General features: G+C 25.0%; 2 protein-coding genes across 2 annotated transcripts in view; both read right to left on the reverse strand.

Annotated features, from left to right (window-relative positions):
- LOC126905129 (uncharacterized) overlaps window positions 1–17,628 on the reverse strand; it is a 95,796-nt gene extending 78,168 nt beyond the window's left edge. Inside the window, exons 1-9 of the mRNA XM_050684572.1 lie at window positions 17,465–17,628; window positions 11,122–11,463; window positions 10,489–10,624; window positions 10,246–10,408; window positions 8,564–8,667; window positions 8,227–8,498; window positions 8,035–8,148; window positions 7,340–7,463; window positions 7,139–7,281 (exon numbers count right to left, since the gene is read on the reverse strand). Of these exons, the coding sequence (XP_050540529.1) occupies window positions 7,139–7,281; window positions 7,340–7,463; window positions 8,035–8,148; window positions 8,227–8,498; window positions 8,564–8,667; window positions 10,246–10,408; window positions 10,489–10,624; window positions 11,122–11,463; window positions 17,465–17,549 (1,483 nt within the window). The 5' untranslated portion in view covers window positions 17,550–17,628. The remainder of the gene's footprint in view (window positions 1–7,138; window positions 7,282–7,339; window positions 7,464–8,034; window positions 8,149–8,226; window positions 8,499–8,563; window positions 8,668–10,245; window positions 10,409–10,488; window positions 10,625–11,121; window positions 11,464–17,464) is intronic.
- The window catches only part of LOC126905138 (uncharacterized), a 44,548-nt gene continuing 25,702 nt past the window's right edge, over window positions 1,198–20,043 (reverse strand). Inside the window, 11 exon segments of the mRNA XM_050684584.1 lie at window positions 1,198–1,472; window positions 1,551–1,617; window positions 1,934–2,076; window positions 2,135–2,258; window positions 2,773–2,886; window positions 2,964–3,235; window positions 3,301–3,404; window positions 4,453–4,551; window positions 4,554–4,644; window positions 4,733–4,883; window positions 5,384–5,641. Of these exon segments, the coding sequence (XP_050540541.1) occupies window positions 1,424–1,472; window positions 1,551–1,617; window positions 1,934–2,076; window positions 2,135–2,258; window positions 2,773–2,886; window positions 2,964–3,235; window positions 3,301–3,404; window positions 4,453–4,551; window positions 4,554–4,644; window positions 4,733–4,883; window positions 5,384–5,641 (1,472 nt within the window). The 3' untranslated portion in view covers window positions 1,198–1,423.

Raw genomic sequence — 20,043 nt, forward strand, 5'->3', positions numbered from 1 at the left:
ATAGTGATTTTAATCACTGTCAGATATCATTATACTTGATCCAACTATGCCACGTAACCACTGTACCGCGACCCCCCTGTGCTGGGTTTTTCACCTTAAGTTTATGCAATTTGGTATTATCTTTGGAAAATTACTAAGCGTGTTCGGATATTCAAAATTTTTTTTATCCACGCGCATGTTTTTAATAATGGTGTTTATTCATTTCTACGCATATGTATTTTGTGATTTTTAATTTGTATTTAAAGGAAATTTTTAGTAGATTTTATTTTCTATTCAATCTATTAATAATATATATTATTTTTTATATGAAATGGGTAAATTTGTTACCTGTTAATTTATATATTATAAATAAATATAATTACTTAATGTATATGTATATATAATTTGTAACTTTTAAAAAATATTATATTTATAAGAGAAAACCGATTTTGATTTTTTTTTTCTTAATATTATAATAGTGAATTTAATCACTGTCAGATATCATTATACTTGATCCAACTATGTCACGTCACCACTGTACCGCGACCCCCCTGTGCTGGGTTTTTTAATAGTTTATCTACCGAAAAAAATAAATTTTGCTTGTAACTTCTATATTATACAAGTCATAAATAATAAAGAACACAGTTTTACTCTAGGCTATTCTATTTTTTTCTTTTAAGATTTTTAGATAAACATTTTAATTTTGATAACAAGTAAATAGTTTGATAATTATTTTTTTTAATATATAATGCAAAACAATATATATTTTTTTAAGCCGATTAAGTTTTATGTAAAACGTTTCACGGCGTATATATAAGTGTCCTATTAGCTTTACTGTAATAAAATAAAAAAAAACCTTATAATTATTTAGCTAGACAACACAATTTGCACGAGGCAGAAATTGAGACTTCATTAAATTATGTAACTATTAGTTAGAGCAAAGTTAATTTTGTATAAAGTTTCTTTTTTGGAAATAAAAATTTAATGTTTCAATTTCAATGCAAAAATTTATTGATATTTCATTAAAATTTAATTGAACAATATTCATATAAAGACGTTTAAAAATTTCTTTTTTTAATTTTGGATACCAAAAAAAATTTAAAAACAATTCTAGAAACGTATTAAGTAAAATTTTGTTTACATTAATCAGCAAATATTGTGTTAAATTAAAATGGAATAAATGTACGTATAGCTAGTATATTGATTATAGCTTTAAAATAATGATTTGATCATTTTATTACACATGAAATTACTATAAAATGAACAAAGAAAAAATCTTAAATACAAATAATTAGAAATTTAAGTAATATTTGATGACATTAAAATTATCATGCTAAAAAAGTAAAAGTAAAATAATTATCAAAGAATTAATTGAAACAAAGGGTTAATTCTTCATGTCAACTTTTTTAGATTTAAATGTTTTGCGATGCGTTAGTGGTTTTTACTATACATTGATACCTTCTCTCTTGTTACTGTCCGGTCCATTTCCATTTCTATTAATGTAACAAAAATTATTTTAGTATATTATAAACAAATCTAAAAGACGATTATTAGACAACAGGATAACTAACAATGTAATTAGGTCTCTTGAATTTTTTAATGCATTTCTCATTATATTATCGGTTTCGTTTTGTACACCTAAATTAAAAAAATAAACCAATAAGTTTATATAGTTTATACAGCATTGATCAATTCAATTAATTAAAAAAATTTAATAAAACAGGACCGAGAGAGTCTTAAATAAAAATTTAAATAATATAATTTGTTAAAAAAACAAACCGAAACAGAAACGTAATTTAAATTTTGATACACGTGAGAATATATTTTGAAATCTAAACTAAACTCATTTCTCTACATTTTAACTATTTATTTCAAATAATAAGTACTAAAAACTATTTTTTATTATTATTTACTTAATGCATTCTACTTTATAATAGTTAAAACAAAAAATTACTGCAGAAAGGTGTAAATCTATTAGTAGAGGCACTGAATATGCCTCTGGCTGGATATTCATCGACTCCTAAGCCTAAAGGAATACAGTCATCCAGAGAACAATTTTTTAACGCAGACACATGCAAATGTCCATTTGTTATAGCTCTGTAAATTATTAAAATTAATAAAAACGTATAAATATATTAGATTTTGATATAGTTACTCTAGAATGCCAGTTATAAGATTAATTCTATGTCCCCAAACCGTACATTGTTCGTTGGACAGCACCGCTTCAGTATAATAAAGAAAAGATCTTCCATGTGAACAGGCAATCCATTCTCCTAAAACTAAAAAAAAACTACAAATATTATTTATTCACTAATAGTAGATTTGATATAAAATAATTCTACTTTTCAAAACAAATTAAAGTAGTGTACACAGAGACAATCCATTATATAATTTTTAGGGAGTATGGAGTGAATTTTTCCAACTGATTAAATTTACCGACTAAATTACTTAATATGTTAAAAATTCAAAAAACACTTTTAAAATATCAACCACTAATGACTACAAAAAACGTTTTTTCGAATTGATCACTTTTCGAGTTAGAAATTTTGTAGCACTTAATTATTCTTATATTTTTGCAGCACACTAATACTAAGTCAGTACAAATTAGTCTGTTTTAAATGTTTTAATTATTTTTAATTAAAAATAATTCAAATTCACGAAATAAGTTGTATGTAATTCTGATTTCAAAAACATTTTAAACATTTTCATTGTCACCGTTATAACAAATCACATGCTTTGTAAATTTTAAATTACAATTATATACGTATAAATGTGTGTATCAATAAAATATACCACTAATAGGAACAATAGCGAAATCTGCAATGTTTTTTAATTTGACCCGTTCAAAAGGGGGTATAACGCATCCTGGTTGGAATCCTCCTCCATTCATGTATAAGTCCACATGACCTAAAAATATAAATATATATCTAAAATATAACTTTCATAATAAAGCTACATGTAAAAAATAATAGCGCATTCTTTACCAATTGGTTCTATGAAACCAAACCCTAAAAATGGAATAAATGGACGACTACTAGTATGAATTACATCTACAAGTTCAGCATCACTCTTATCTAATCTAACTTCTTTTGGACATCCTTCAAAACCAGGCTGAGCCGGGTCAAAACCAGTTATTCTACCAACACCAGGAAAGTTCTTTGCAAAGTAAGAAGTTATGTGAGCTCCTAAACTGTGTCCCATCAAGTGAATTTTTGAAGGATCTAGCCCATGTTGTTTAGCCAAGTATTTTCCAAATCTTATATCGATAACAATAAATTAAATTTGAGTTAAACTAATATGTTATTGATTAAATATATTTACCTGGCCAACTCTGCGCCAACAATTCTAGTATTGGAGGCCACTTGCAAGTAGTTAAGACTAAACGATCCCTTACCCCAATCGACTAAAAATACATTTGCATCACGCTAAAAGCAACCAATTATTTATTAGATTAAAATTTTAAAATTATTATTGTTTTTTCTTTTGTGTGTACTAAAAATCATATTCATAAATGAGACCGTCGAATTTTGAAGTTAAAACTTAGTAAAATAGTTTAACTTTATTAAAAATTTAAAATAAAATCTATTCCCTATATTCATTAAAAATATTCTATACAAAGGAGTATTATAATTATAAAAATTCAAACTTATTTATAATCATTAATTTCATAGCTAACAGTAACAGTTGAGTATCACTACAATAATTTAAAACTCTTATGATTGAGAAGGATAATAAAAAACCCAACNGGAGTATTATAATTATAAAAATTCAAACTTATTTATAATCATTAATTTCATAGCTAACAGTAACAGTTGAGTATCACTACAGTAAACTGCATTGTAAGATACTATTCATGAAAACTGGGTTAAAAATTACCTAATAATTTTAAATAAAAATTTGTCAAAAAAGTAGGTTAAGTGTTAGATTTTCAAAAAAATTGTATCAAATGAAAGGAAAATATCTAAGGTTTTAGTATAATAAAATATTATGTAATTTTTTTGGATATTTCTCCCATTTGCGGGGAACGAGGGAAAATTTTTCAATCTTTTGACGTATCATTGAAAGAAATCGGTTCAATGAGAGCTGAGAAAAAGTGGTAACAGACACACAAAAAAAAAAAACTCGTCATAATAAAACCAATACCTTCTCAGCTTCTCATCGAAGCTAAAAAACTGAATTTTACGTCAAATTGTTAAAGTTTTTATCAATTTTAGTCTTGGGAAAATAAATAAATAAAAAAAAAATTTAGTCTTGAGTAAATAAATAAATAAAAAAAAAAATGTATCATAGTAAAATTAATACCTTCTCAGCTTCGCATCGATGCTAAAATATTATAATATTTTTATTACCCTCCTAAAATTAAGTACGTTTTTAAATCATTATTTAAAAAAAGTCATGTTCCTAGTTTTGTATATGAATACCTTGGAAAGTAAACGAATACTATAATATGTACATATTAAACTATATTATTACTTGTTTTAAGTATGCATCTTTGAGATCAAGAAGCCATGACTCGTTACCATTGTGTATATATCCATGCGTCATGAATACTGTATAAGGCCTTTTNGCGTTATGAATACTGTATAAGGCCTTTTTGAATCAAAGTCGGATCCGTCTAAAGATATTTCAGGCCAGATACTTACATTGTATCGCCCCGGCTGATTTCTGAAAGAAAATATTTCTAAATAATACAACTTTCATAATTTTAAACACTTTAATAAATATATGTTTTTACGTATAATCCTTTATTTACCTTGTGTACAAATATAATTTAGTTCCTACTTCATCAGGTGTCATAGGCATGGGTAACGGTCTTAAAACAGAAGACCATGGGTAATCCATAGGAAAACAACCGAGTCCATCAAAGCATCGTGTTTCCTTGATTATAAAAGCATCTTTATTATCTAAACAAGTTGTTTACGAATGATTAAATCATAACTGAGAAAACAATTAAAAAAGCTTGTTTTTTTAAATATAATTAAAAAATATCCTATATATAATTTAAAAGAATTGAAAACGACTTTTAAAGTACCAGTGTTTTAATTTGAATTATGATAGAGTTTTTTTTTTTTTAATTTATTCGGGTTTCGATATTTTCAAGTTTTTTTTTTTATTCGATTGTTCCGGATTCGGTATTTGTTCGCGTAATAAATTAAATACATTGTATTATTCAAATAACGAGTTAAATTAAAATTTTAGCTTTATTGTTAACCTCGATTTTAAATAAGCATCATGATTCGGGTATGAAGGTAATTGGGTCGATTCCGTTGCGTAGAATAAGCAATTAATTTTAGAGAGAACATAAACATTAAAAAATAATAGTAAATTTAAATATATATATTTTTTTAATTTATTTTCGAAAAAATATTCATTTGTTTAATTGAAAACAGTGAAAAATTCTTACTGAAGTTAGGATAGAAACATTGTTGGAGGAGTAGAGCTCTAGTAATACTATCTGCGTCTTTTGGTATAATACAATTTGCTTTAATGATAGCATCTTCTATAGATGAATTCGACCAATCTATCAACCCGCTTGCTGCTATGTTTGATAGTTTATTTGAATCTTCTGTTGTTATATTAATGGTTGTATCATTAATTTTTTTTCCAACATTTAAAGTTTTTAATGCTGATCGCATAATGTTATCAGTTTCTTTATGTACGCCTAAAATAAAAAAATAATTATTATGAGATATATGTTATATTAGATTTTAAAGGAGAATTATCTATACTAATTATTTACGTTGAATTGATAAATTAGTACATTGGTGAGGTATTGTTTTATAAAATGGATTATTATAAGTTAAAATACATTANAGGTATTGTTCTATAAAATGGATTATTATAAGTTAAAATACATTATTTACACTATTATTTCGTTTATATTTATATAGTCCACAATTTTTATATTTTATTTATATTAATTAAGATTTTTATAAATGTATAAAATAGAAATCTATAAGTTTTATTTGAAATTTATTAATTATAAGACATAAATTATGTAGATAATTTTGGATATTTAAAACAAAACTTATAATGAAAAGTGGCATACTTTTATTTATTCAGTCTATTTAACAATGTTACAAATTGTCGGGATTAATGTTTCATTAAAAGCAATGGTAAAAGAGGTTTTTTTATAATGAATCTGCACATACAATAAGAGGTATAGAACTCTTATTTGTTTTGAATTAAGTAACAAATCACATTTATTAAATTTTATCAAAAAATATTTTATGAAAAAATCAATTCATTGAGCCCTTCAATATGTTAAAAAATAAAAATGTGTTTATTGATATTTTCATAACTCTGTTAAATATGTCAAAAATTGATTTTTATTACTTAAAATTAGTGGGATTTTGTGCGCATAAGCAATAGATTATTAAAAAAAAGGAAGTAAATGTTACAAATTATCAGCTCTTCTTATAAATATTTGACTGAGAAAGTCGTAAAGATTAATTAAAATAAAATAATATGTTAAAAAAACGAACCAAAACAAAAATGTAATTTAAATTTTGATAAACGTGAAATAAATATAGATTTCTCTTTCCTTGTGGCCTTTAATAAAAAAAAAAATTGCCAGAACGTATTCAAAAAACCAAAAATGTGTAATATCAATGCACGTAAAATATTTTTAAATAAATAAAATAATAAAATAATAATAATAATAATAATAAATTAAAACAAATCGTATAATAACATAAAATTAATTCTTTTCGAGCGATATATTAAAAAAAAAATTGATGTAATAAAAAAAAAAATTCACATGACACTTTCAAGGGAAGTGAATTGTTTTGAATCTTTTAATCAGTAAATGTAAAAATGATAAACGAAAAAATTTGAATAACATTTTAGTATAAAAAAGTTTAACCATAACATTTATATAATGATTAAATATTGCATAAGATTATATAATTTTAATATTATTAAATTCAATTATAACATAACGTTATGATATGTAAAACATTAAACAAAAAAAAAATTATTTGGACCCCGATTATAATAAAATGTTTAATTGTTAATTAGAGAATTTGACATGAAATCTAAACTACACTAATGTCTCTACATTTTAAATACTTATTTCCAATAATAAGTTCTGAAAACTATTTTTTTTTATTATTTTCTTAATGATTTTTACTTTATAGTAGTTAAAATTAAAAATTACTGCAGAAAGGTGTAAACATATTAGTAGAGGCACTGAATATGCCTCTGGCTGGATATTCATCGACTTCTAAGCCTAAAGGAATACAGTCATCCAGAGAACAATTTTTTAACGCAGACACATGCAAATGTCCAGTTGTTATAGTTCTGTAAATTATTGAAATTAGTAAAAACGTATAAATATATTAGATTTTGATATAGTTACTCTAGAATGCCAGTTATAAGATTAATTCTATGTCCCCAAACCGTACATTGTTCGTTGGACAGCACCGCTTCAGTATAATAAAGAAAAGATCTTCCATGTGAACAGGCAATCCATTCTCCTAAAACTAAAAAAAAACTACAAATATTATTTATTCACTAATAGTAGATTTGATATAAAATAATTCTACTTTTCAAAACAAATTAAAGTAGTGTACACAGAGACAATCCATTATATAATTTTTAGGGAGTATGGAGTGAATTTTTCCAACTGATTAAATTTACCGACTAAATTACTTAATATGTTAAAAATTCAAAAAACACTTTTAAAATATCAACCACTAATGACTACAAAAAACGTTTTTTCGAATTGATCACTTTTCGAGTTAGAAATTTTGTAGCACTTAATTATTCTTATATTTTTGCAGCACACTAATACTAAGTCAGTACAAATTAGTCTGTTTTAAATGTTTTAATTATTTTTAATTAAAAATAATTCAAATTCACGAAATAAGTTGTATGTAATTCTGATTTCAAAAACATTTTAAACATTNTCAAATTCACGAAATAAGTTGTATGTAATTCTGATTTTAAAAACATTTTAAACATTAATTGTGTCACCGTTATAACAAATCACATGCTTTGTAAATTTTAAAATAAAATTATATACGTTAAAATGTATATATTAATAAAATGTACCAAGTAAAGGAACAACAGCCAAATCTGCAATGTTTTTAATTTTGACTTGTTCGAAAGGGGGTGCAACGCATCCTGGTTGGAATGCTCCTCCATTCATGTATACGTCCAAATGACCTAAAAATATAAATATATATCTAAAATATAATTTGCATAAAAAAGCTACATGTAAAAATTAAATAGCGTATTCTTTACCAATTGGTTCTATGAAACCAAACCCTAAAAATGGAATAAATGGACGACTACTAGTATGAATTACATCTACAAGTTCAGCATCACTCTTATCTAATCTAACTTCTTTTGGACATCCTTCAAAACCAGGCTGAGCCGGGTCAAAACCAGTTATTCTACCAACACCAGGAAAGTTCTTTGCAAAGTAAGAAGTTATATGAGCTCCTAAACTGTGTCCCATCAAGTGAATTTTTGAAGGATCTAGCTCTTGTTGTTTAGCCAAGTATTTTCCAAATCTTATATCGATAACAATTAATTAAATTTTAGTTTTACTAATATGGTATTGATTAAATATATTTACCTGGCCAACTCTGCGCCAACAATTCTAGTATTGGAGGCCACTTGCAAGTAGTTAAGATTAAATGATCCCTTACCCCAATCGACTAAAAATACATTTGCATCACGCTAAAAGCAAGCAATTATATATTAGATTAAAATCTAAAAATTATTATTGTTTTTTTCTTTTGAGTGTACTGAAAATCTTACACATGAATGAGACCGTCGAATTTTGAAGTTAAAATTTAGTAAAATAGTTTAACTTTATTAAAAATTTAAAATAAAATCTATTCTCTGTATTCATTAAAAATATTCTATACTAAGGAGTATTATAATTATAAAAATTCTAACTTATTTATGATCATTCATTTCATAGCTAACAGTAATAGATGAGTATCACCACAGAAAACTGCATTGTATGATACTATTCATGAAAACTAGGTTAAAAATTACCTAATAATTTTAAATGTTTTTGTATAATTTAAAACTCTTATGATTGAGAAGGATAATAAAAAACCCAACACAGTGGAGTCGTGGCATAGTTGAGTCTAGTATAGATGATATCTGACAGTGATTATAATCACTATCATAAAAAACCCAAGTGTTACTGTCTCAGAAACCGTACGTCGCATTCGTAATATATTTTATCGCATTTTAATAAAAATGTAAATTTAGCTAGTTCAAATTTTAAAGTTATTTTTCTCGACTTCAAAGAAACAAAAAAATTTAAATATGATTAACTTTTTATACTATGTCAATTAGATTGATATAATATTTATGAAAATCAGTGTAATCCCCTTATAATAAAAAAAAATAAAATACAAAACCAAGAATTTTAACACAAAAATAGCATATTTTTCAATAAGGTAGATATTTTCACCACGAAGACAAAATAAAGTCAGAAATTTTTTTTTTTATAATAGAGTACATTATATTACCTTTAATTTAAGATATATATAAAAGTGCTGACTTTCTCGAACATTTTCAAAAATCAAGTTGAAAAAGTTGTCATTTGAATACCCCCTGTAGGCAAGTAAAGTCAGATTTATAAAAAAATAAACCAAATGATAGGTAAAGACATCAAGCATCTATAAAAAGAAAAATTATATTGATTTGTTCATTTTTGAAAAAGTTATGGCAGTTTTAAGAAGAAAAAAATTGAAAAAATTAGCGATTTTTAAATTTGTAATTTTTTTGGAGGTTTCCTCCATTTACGGGGATTGAGGGAATTTTTTTCAATTTTTGAGGGTAATGTCTTCGACTAGATACAATTTGTGATCTTTTGACGTATCATTGAAAGAAATCGGTTCAATGAGAGCTGAGAAAAAGTGGTAACAGACACACAAAAAAAAAAACACGTCGTAATAAAACCAATACCTTCTCAGCTTCTCATCGAAGCTAAAAAACTGAATTTTACGTCAAATTGTTAAAGTTTTTATCAATTTTAGTCTTGGGAAAATAAATAAATAAAAAAAAAATTTAGTCTTGAGTAAATAAATAAATAAAAAAAAAAATGTATCATAGTAAAATTAATACCTTCTCAGCTTCGCATCGATGCTAAAATATTATAATATTTTTATTACCCTCCTAAAATTAAGTACATTTTTAAATCTTTATTTAAAAAAAGTCATGTTCCTAGTTTTGTATATGAATACCTTGGAAAGTAAACGAATACTATAATATGTACATATTAAACTATATTATTACTTGTTTTAAGTATGCATCTTTGAGATCAGAAAGCCATGACTCGTTACCATTGTGTATATATCCATGCGTTATGAATACTGTATAAGGCCTTTTTGAATCAAAGTCGGATCCTTCTAAAGATATTTCAGGCCAGATACTTACATTGTATCGCCCCGGCTGATTTCTGAAAGAAAATATTTCTAAATAATAGTTTCAAACAACTTTAATAAATATATGTTTTTACGTATAAACCTTTATATTTACCTTGTGTACAAATATAATTTAGTTCCTACTTCATCAGGTGTCATAGGCATGGGTAACGGTCTTAAAAGAGAAGTCCATGGGTTTTCCATAGGAAAACAACCGAGTCCATCAAAGCATCGTGTTTCATTACCATGTCCTAAACAAGTTGTTTACGAATGATTAAATCATAACTGAAAAAACTATTAAAATAGCTTGTTTTTAAAATATTATTAAAAAATATCCTATATATAATTTAAAAGAATTGAAAACGACTTTTAAAGTACCAGTGTTTTAATTTGAATTATGATAGAGTTTTTTTTTTTTTAATTTATTCGGGTTTCGATATTTTCAAGTTTTTTTTTTTATTCGATTGTTCCGGATTCGGTATTTGTTCGCGTAATAAATTAAATACATTGTATTATTCAAATAACGAGTTAAATTAAAATTTTAGCTTTATTGTTAACCTCGATTTTAAATAAGCATCATGATTCGGGTATGAAGGTAATGGGGTCGATTCCGCTGCGTAGAATAACCAATTAATTTTAGAGAGAACATAAACATTAAAAAATAATAGTAAATTTAAATATATATATTTCTTTAATTATTTTTGAAAAATTTTCATTTGTTTAAAGGAAAACAGTGAAAAATTCTTACCGAAGCTAGGAGATAAACATTGTTGGAGGAGTAGAGCTCTAGTAATACTATTTGCGTCTTTTGGTATAATACAATTTGCTTTAATGATAGCATCTTCTATAGATGAATTCGACCAATCTATCAACCCGCTTGCTGCTATGTTTGATAGTTTATTTGAATCTTCTGTTGTTTTATTAATGGTTGTATCATTAATATTTTTTGCGTTATTTATGGCCTGTAATCCTGAGTCGAAAATATTTTTAATTAAAGAATTACTTTTTGTATCATCTGTAGAACTAATGACATTGTCGGATGGTTTCTTGAATATATCCAGTGATTTAAATCCCAATTGTTGACCGTCACCTTAAACAGATTTTGTTATATGAGCATAGTTGTATATTTTAATTAGAAATTGAACAAAGTTCGATGCAAATTTAATTTATATTTTCGTGAAATATAAAACTGTATTTTATAGAAAAATTTTAGTCAATAAATAGTAAAAGAGATAAAATGCAAATGTTATAATATAATATAAATATAAACAAAATTTATAATTGCCATATAAAATTATGTATACCGACAAACGTAATGAAATATTAGTAAATAAAAATGAATGTAGTAATTTATATATACAGGGCGGCCCACCACTCACTGACAACTTAAATAACTTTTGATCCAGTTAATATTTTTAGTTGATTTTTTTTTTAAATAATAGTTATACGTTAGGTCTATAGCTATATCTCAATAATTAATTTTTTTACATTTTATTAAAAATATTGATTATTTTTAAATTTTAAATAAAATGTAAAAAAAAAATCTAAGATAGCTATTTTGTAGAGTAGAATTTAAGAAAAATTTTAGTAAAAAAATATCTTATTAATATTCAGTAGTAAATATTCTGTAGCGTTTTGAAGTTTGTGAAAATTTGAATTTTCATGTACTATTTTACGGTATTAAACATTGAAATACGTATTGAGAAAAGGACAGAAGAAAACGCTATCTTTTCAATATACTTTTGAATGAGAGTGATAAGTAATAATTGCCTTATCTAATTTCTTATCATGGTATTTATGCCAAGTTTGTAATGTATACACACTATCATCATATGTATACACAGTAATCATGAAAAGATAGCGTTTTCTTCTGTCCTTTTCTCAATACGTATTTCAATGTTTATAACCGTAAAATAGTACATGAAAATTCAAATTTTTACAAACTTCAAAACGCTACACAATATTTACTACTGAATATTAATAAGATATTTTTTTACTAAAATTTTTCTTAAATTCTACTCTACAAAATAGCTATCTTAGATTTTTTTTTTACATTTTATTTAAAATTTAAAAATAATTAATATTTTTAATAAAATTTAAAGAAATTAATTATTGAGATATAGCTATAGACCTAACGTCTAACTAATATTTAAAAAAAAAATCAGCTAAAAATATTAACTGGATCAAAAGTTATTTAAGTTGTCAGTGAGTGGTGGGCCACCCTGTATATATATATATAATTTTTATTCAAAAGTAATAGTTTGTGATACTCAAAATATGTAGTGTTATTTGAATTTTGTTTTGTTATTGATAATTAGAAACTATCAACCAGTAACCTAGAGTAGGTTACTGGTTGTAGTTCAATAAAAGTATAAGCTTTATAAATACTTTAGGTAGAGTAAGTTCAAATGTTATTAATAAATAATGCAATAATAGCAGTAGTAGACATTTTTTAACTGACTCTAATACAGACAAAAGACAATTATAATTAAATAATGGAAAAAAATGGCGACAGGGACAGCATACACAATCAAAGTTTTCTTCCTTCGTCTAGATTTTCTGTCTTTAATTTTGACAATGAAACTGCCTTTGAATCTTTCACTGATTGGGGAAGCAAAAACACTGCACAATTGACCCGAAATGTACTGGTTAACGTAAACATCTTACAGGCTCAAGACCTTAACTGGGGTTCGAGTTAACTAATCGGCTACAAGACGACAATGCCGATGCGCTGTTTATTGGACTTTTTATATATTAATAATTACCTTGTTTATCATGTGTTTTATTATCGTAAACTTTGTTTAACTATAGTTACATATAATACGTTTATTTGAATAGTTACCCAACCGTTTTTTGAACAACTAAAATTAGAAAAAATTACTTGCTATTATTACAACCCATCACATTATATAAAAAAAAACCCAGTATTGTAGGGCGAAGAATTGTGAACACTAGTATAGCATAGAAATTTGACAGTGATTAAAATCACTATCAAAAAAACACTATGATGCAAATCTGTAGATTGTATTTAATTTTAGTAGGGACTTTTTGAATTGTTAAAGATAGCCAATTTAACAACAACAAAATTTGTTTATATTTATATATTACTTTTCTAGTATTAGTAATAGTTTACACTATTACTCTATTATTCTAGTAATGATATCACCTGATATCATTATTAGACTAGATAAAAAAAAGAAAAGAAAGTTCGGTTATTCTGACCTTCTTTAGTTAATTATAATTTTAGTTATGGAATTGAAATTGTTATTTATCATATGCCAATGGTTGTAGAACATTATTTTTAGAAAGGACAGTCTCCTTTCTTTTAAAATATTTAATGGATGAAGCTACAAAAATCCTCCCTGAAAATTTTTTAAAGATACAACAGTATAAATTTTTACTACAGTAAAAGTGGGGTTTGAATGGGGATTTTATCACCCCCTTTCACAGTATACTATGCTTTTTAATCTAAAGTAAAAGCATTAATAATTGAAAGAAAATGAAGTAGAAAATTATAACACAAAAAACGATGTTGTTTACGCATAGATAATATACAAAAATAATATTTGATGTTTAACTTCGGAGGCTGTTTATATATAAAGACGAGTCTTCGAAACAAATTTTTTTTTAACTAATTAAATTTTCCGAAAATTTAATTTAAAGTTAAGCTAAAAAAATTATACTTATTATACGTATGTTTCAAGTTTTAAAATGGTCAGATTAAAAAAAAAAGTTTGTCAAATAAAAAGGACATGTTTTACAAACTTAAAAAAAAATTGTATGAACTTTCACATTTTTAAATAAAATATTTCAATATATAGTTAATAATATAAAAACGAAAATTTTGACACAAAAATAGCATGTCTAACCACAGAGACCATTTGCAAATAAAAGAATTATGTCGGTTGGGTTTGGGTTACATATAAAATTCAATCTACGTTTAATTATTATTAATCTTAGAATAAATAACACGTGAATCTTAAAAAAACATTAAAAATTGAGCTACCAACGTTTTATATAAATAATAACACATCAATAAACGTTATACTAAAAATTAAAATAACATTATTTTTAGCATATTATTATACTATATTTTTTTTGGCATTATTTTAGCATAACTGGTTATTTAAAGTATTAAATTGAAATTAGAAGATTTTTTTTAATTATAACATCATTCAATTATTCAACATTTTTTATTGCATAAACTTTAACCATAATTTAATAGATATTTATACTTGGACTTGGTACTTATTTTTAATTACTATTATTTCTTACATTAAAAAATATCTCACTGGCTTTCGAATTAAAAATTATAATTATATATAAACAGGCTAAAATTTGGATTTATTTGATTCGTCGTTTTGATAGTATATTATGAACAAAGTTGATATAACCACACTAAAATACAAACTAATTTTGTCGCACGTAATATATTTAAAATTATAAGATACAATATAATTTTTTTCAGAAGTTATTAGTATCTTACACTAGGGTGGCCCTCAAAAATCGAATGTCTTTTTTTTCTTTACGCTACCCCTTAATTTTTTTTTAATGGTCAAAAAAGTGAGCTGTGCAAAATTTGGGACCGATCCGTTAAGGTTAACCCGTGCCCCCGGGCCTATTAAGTTGAGTCGAAGAGTCAAATTTAATAGAAATAACTGATCTATGTCTCATAACTTTTTTTTCTCTTAACTTAGAATAATAAAAGTAAAACTCAAGTAAAGGAAATTTTACAAGAAATTCAAAAATAATAACTTCAATGTTGTTTTCTCAATAAATAGCCCACAAAAACACTACATACAGTAAAAAACATGTAAAAGTCTTAAAATACGTTATAACTGATTTTGTTGATTTTTAATTATTTATTTTCATTTTATTTTTTGGAAAACGCATATTCGTTTAAAAAAAGATTCTAGAAGTTTAATTTTTTATGCCAAGTACGATAATTATATTAGATTTATTATTTTATGGACAGTTAATTAATGATTAATTACAAATTTAACAGTTTAATTTAATTGTTATTAACAATTTTTAATTTATTTTTTTTTAAATAATAATAACTTTAAAAAAAATATTTTAACAATAATTAAATTATATTATTATAATATATTTTTTGATAATGTACTTTTTTTACAATTAGGAAATTTTTTCCGATAATTACTTACTATTTGTAAAACGTATTGTTTCTGTTCTTCATTTGTAGTTAATATATTAATGTAGTCTTAGATTAATTTAATGCCACGCTAGGCTGTATCATTAATGACTCGTAATTTACTTATAGTATTTAAAGCATTTATGTAACTGTTGTTCGCACTCCAAAATGATGGATCAATTTTCAAAAAATCAGTGTTCAGATTAAATAGTTGTAAATTTGATGGTAACTTACTACCAGTTATTTCGTGGGAATAATTACCAATAAGATAAATATTAGTTCGTAATACTTTAAAAGACGCTAAAAGTATTGTACATTTGTGATTAAAACGTATCATTTAATATATAATAATAAACAGGTAAAATATATTTAACGTGTTCACAAATTGTCTGCTGCATTTATACGACACAAATTATGTCAGTTGTCGAAAATAACTCAAATATTCTTATCTTTAATAATAATATAATTGGTACTATCTTAAAGTAATTCAGTAAACCAAAATTGATATATTGATACGACAAAATGTAATAATACAATCAATTTTGTTAAATTTGTAATTAATCATTAATTAACTGTCCATAAAATAATAAATCTAATATAATTATCGTACTTGGCATAAAAAATTAAACTTCTAGAATCTTTTTTTAAACGAATATGCGTTTTCCAAAAAATAAAATGAAAATAAATAATTAAAAATCAACAAAATCAGTTATAACGTATTTTAAGACTTTTACATGTTTTTTACTGTATGTAGTGTTTTTGTGGGCTATTTATTGAGAAAACAACATTGAAGTTATTATTTTTGAATTTCTTGTAAAATTTCCTTTACTTGAGTTTTACTTTTATTATTCTAAGTTAAGAGAAAAAAAAGTTATGAGACATAGATCAGTTATTTCTATTAAATTTGACTCTTCGACTCAACTTAATAGGCCCGGGGGCACGGGTTAACCTTAACGGATCGGTCCCAAATTTTGCACAGCTCACTTTTTTGACTATTAAAAAAAAATTAAGGGGTAGCGTAAAGAAAAAAAAGACATTCGATTTTTGAGGGCCACCCTAATCTTACACACTTAAAATAACAAGAAAAAATATAGCCTGTACCACTTTCTTCTCCCTTTAAAATTTTTAATCTTTAATTTTTTAAATAGAAACACGCTGGCTACAAATAAGACAAAATATTGAACTAAGAAAATGACTAGTCAAAAACTATTTTTGAATCAATAAAATACTGACTCAAAGAAATTGTTAACATTTAAATAAAAAAACTGCAGGTGAAGCGCGAGTCTGTTTATTTTTATCTTTAGACATTTACAAATCGCACTACTCCTCTCACGTAAATATAAAATGCTAATATCTTTTAAAACAATAGTTTGAAGGTTGTTGTCGACCGTTCATATCCTTAGTTAGACTATTTTCTTTTTTTAAATTATTTAAACATGCATGTAAACATTTAATAAACTAAAGCAACTGTAAGGAGAAAGAAAAGAGTATTTTTTCTGTTATTACAAATGTATAGATAAACTCAGGCTTTTGAAAAGGAAAAAATATATTTTATCTTATATTTTTAAAGATATTTCAAAAGACATAGCTAACGGATCATCCTGATTAAAAAAATAATGTAAATCGCATTACATTTTTCTAGTTTTTAACTACAGCAAATTATATTTTTTTTAATGAGTGGCTAAATAATAGTTGTCATTTAATAATTTTAAGTAGAATGTTAAGTTACTTCTCTGTCACAAATTAGCAAATGAAATAATAAAAAAATTATATTTGAGGTATACGAGTTTAAAATTTTAATTTATTTTTATGATTCCTGACTTTTTTTCCTTAAGTACCACATTTTGTTTATATATTAAGACATAAATACTTATAATTTAATTTATTTAATCTGTAAATGAATATACTTTTAATAATTATGAATTAAATTTGCACTTACAGTATATTTGTAATTGTAAAGTTGCGATTACAAAAACAACGATCAACGATGTTCTTAAATTTGTCATTTTAATTTTGGCTCTCATTAGGGGTAGATGAAAATGTACACATCTATCGATAGTCACTCTATCGAGAACTAATGTGTACTGAAAGAAATAGACTTATGATCAAATGGTGTCTCATTTCAATGAAAAAATTAGGTTCAAGTTAATCAGGTAGTGGTAATAATATCACCAATATGAATATCTATTGGAATCTCCAATATCATTGTTGGAAAACTTGTTTGGGAATTATTTAATATTTATTTTCAACATAGTTCACTAGTATGTTCATACTAGTAGTTCATATGTAGTAGGGTCATCATAGGCGAAACTAGACCTTTGTTTTAGACGAGGCCAAAAAATATTTCATCTAGTTTAATAACTTATGTTATTTTTGTCGTGTTCTAATAAAACTAGAAGAACTTAATCTACAGTTGAAAAAGGATATTAAAAAGAGAAATTAAATCAATTCTCTAAAAATGTTTTTCTATTTAGTTATCTCATCATTCGAAACCAAAAAGTTATTTTGTGTATATAATAGAACATTTTAGTTTTCGTTTCAGGAATTGTTATAAAAATAATCGAACTAATGCAGTTATAGTGAATTAAAAAATGTTTAAATACTTCTAGTCAATATTTGACGACATTTCTACAAGATTATTTAAGCGTAGTCATAATATTCATTTACATTGATAAAATGAAAGACTATTAGCTATTGAGTTTCAAATCGGTAAGAAATTCTAGTTGCTATATCTTTTTGTTTAAGATTTTTCCAAATTATTATTATTATTTTGATTCATAAAACTTTTACATAATGATAGTTTTAGTTTAACAATTTTATGATATTATTTCTGTAGAACTCCGCCTAGTCAAGTTTTACACTACTTATTCGGAAAGGGTCTTAAATATTTGGTCAGACCTTAGCCCGAGAAGTTTTACCTATGAGAATCATATTAACATCAAATGAAAAAACCCAGCACAGGGGGTCGCGGTACAGTGATGCCATTGTTTAGTTGGATCAAATATAATGATATCTGACAGTTATTAAAATCACTATCAAAAATAAACGCTTCGATGCAAATCTTTAGATTGTGTTTAATTTTAAAAAAATTGGTGTTTTATTCCAAAAGCTACATGATCTGCTAGTTCCTTATTAATATCTTGATTAAGATAAAGTATGTCGAATGAAAAAGGGATTATTAAAAAATATTATTTCTCATAAAAAAATTGTGTTGATCCATACACTTTTCAATAAGTTATAGCATTATAAATTTAAAAATGTAAAAAATAAAATCGAGAATTTTCACACAAAAATAGCATTCGGTAGCCAATTAATTTTTTTCAAATAAAAGTATATTACATTAGCTTTAATTTAATATAAATATAAAAGTGTTAGACTTTCCGGAACATTTTAAAAAGTCAAGTTAAAAAAGTTTTTGTGAAAAAGTTGTCATATTAAATCCCTCCCTGTAGGCAGATTAAATGTCAGATTTACAAAAAAAATATACCAAATGATAGGTAAAGATATCAAACATCTATAAAAAAAAAATTATATTGATATGTTTATTTTTGTAAAAGTTATGGCAGTTTTTAGTAAAAAAAATTGAAAAAATTTCGAAAATTAGCGATTTTTAAATTTGTAATTTTTTTGGAGATGTCCCCCATTTACGGGGAACGAGGGAATTTTTTTCAATTTTTGAGGGTAATGTCTTCGACTTGATACGATTTGTGATCTTTTGACATATCGTTGAAAGAAATCCGTTCGGTGAGAGCTGAGAAAAAGTGGTAACAGACACAAAAAAAAAAACACATCATAGTAAAACCAATACCTTCTCAGCTTCACATCGAAGCTAAAATAATCACCTAAGTTTATTAATAATCTGTTTTTTTTTGTAATTCATAAAATCTACAATAATGGTGTGGTCTTTTGGACAAACGACTTTTATTATATTCAAATAACTACAAAATACTTACATACATTTTTGGCTACACTACTGCATCTAATAAATATTTGTTGAAGTTTTTTTTTAACATTTTCACTTTTTTATTTTTGTAAACACACTAATGTTACTTAATGATAATTAACGCAAATAAATCTAGGTCTCTTTATACACGAAAATTTATCATACATGAAATACTTAAACAAAAAATAATTTGTAAATTATCATGTAATTTCTCAACTACAAGCCCTAACTGTACAATCGAATTGGATTAAAAATATTTTTGTGTCTGATTTTAATTGAACATTTGATAAGGCTGAAGTACGATGACTTACTTTATAACTAATTAAACAATACCTTATCTTTTGAAACTAAATGAGAATTTTAACTCAAACTTCACATTGTCGTGCCATTAGATCAGATAACATTTAGCAAACATCAACCTAAGTTAAATTTTTTTGTAATTATGTTGTTTCTTCGCTAAACTTCAGAGGGTGTTTGAAGGGGAATAGCTCAAAAATGATTTGGAGTAAATATAATTGAGTTAAAGTAATTATTTTTTTCTTTAGATCATCACAAAATTCAATTACTACGTAGTG

The sequence above is a fragment of the Daktulosphaira vitifoliae genome, unplaced genomic scaffold, assembly GCF_025091365.1.
Source record: "Daktulosphaira vitifoliae isolate Bord-2020 unplaced genomic scaffold, ASM2509136v1 Scaffold_1, whole genome shotgun sequence".
NCBI lineage: Eukaryota > Metazoa > Arthropoda > Insecta > Hemiptera > Phylloxeridae > Daktulosphaira > Daktulosphaira vitifoliae.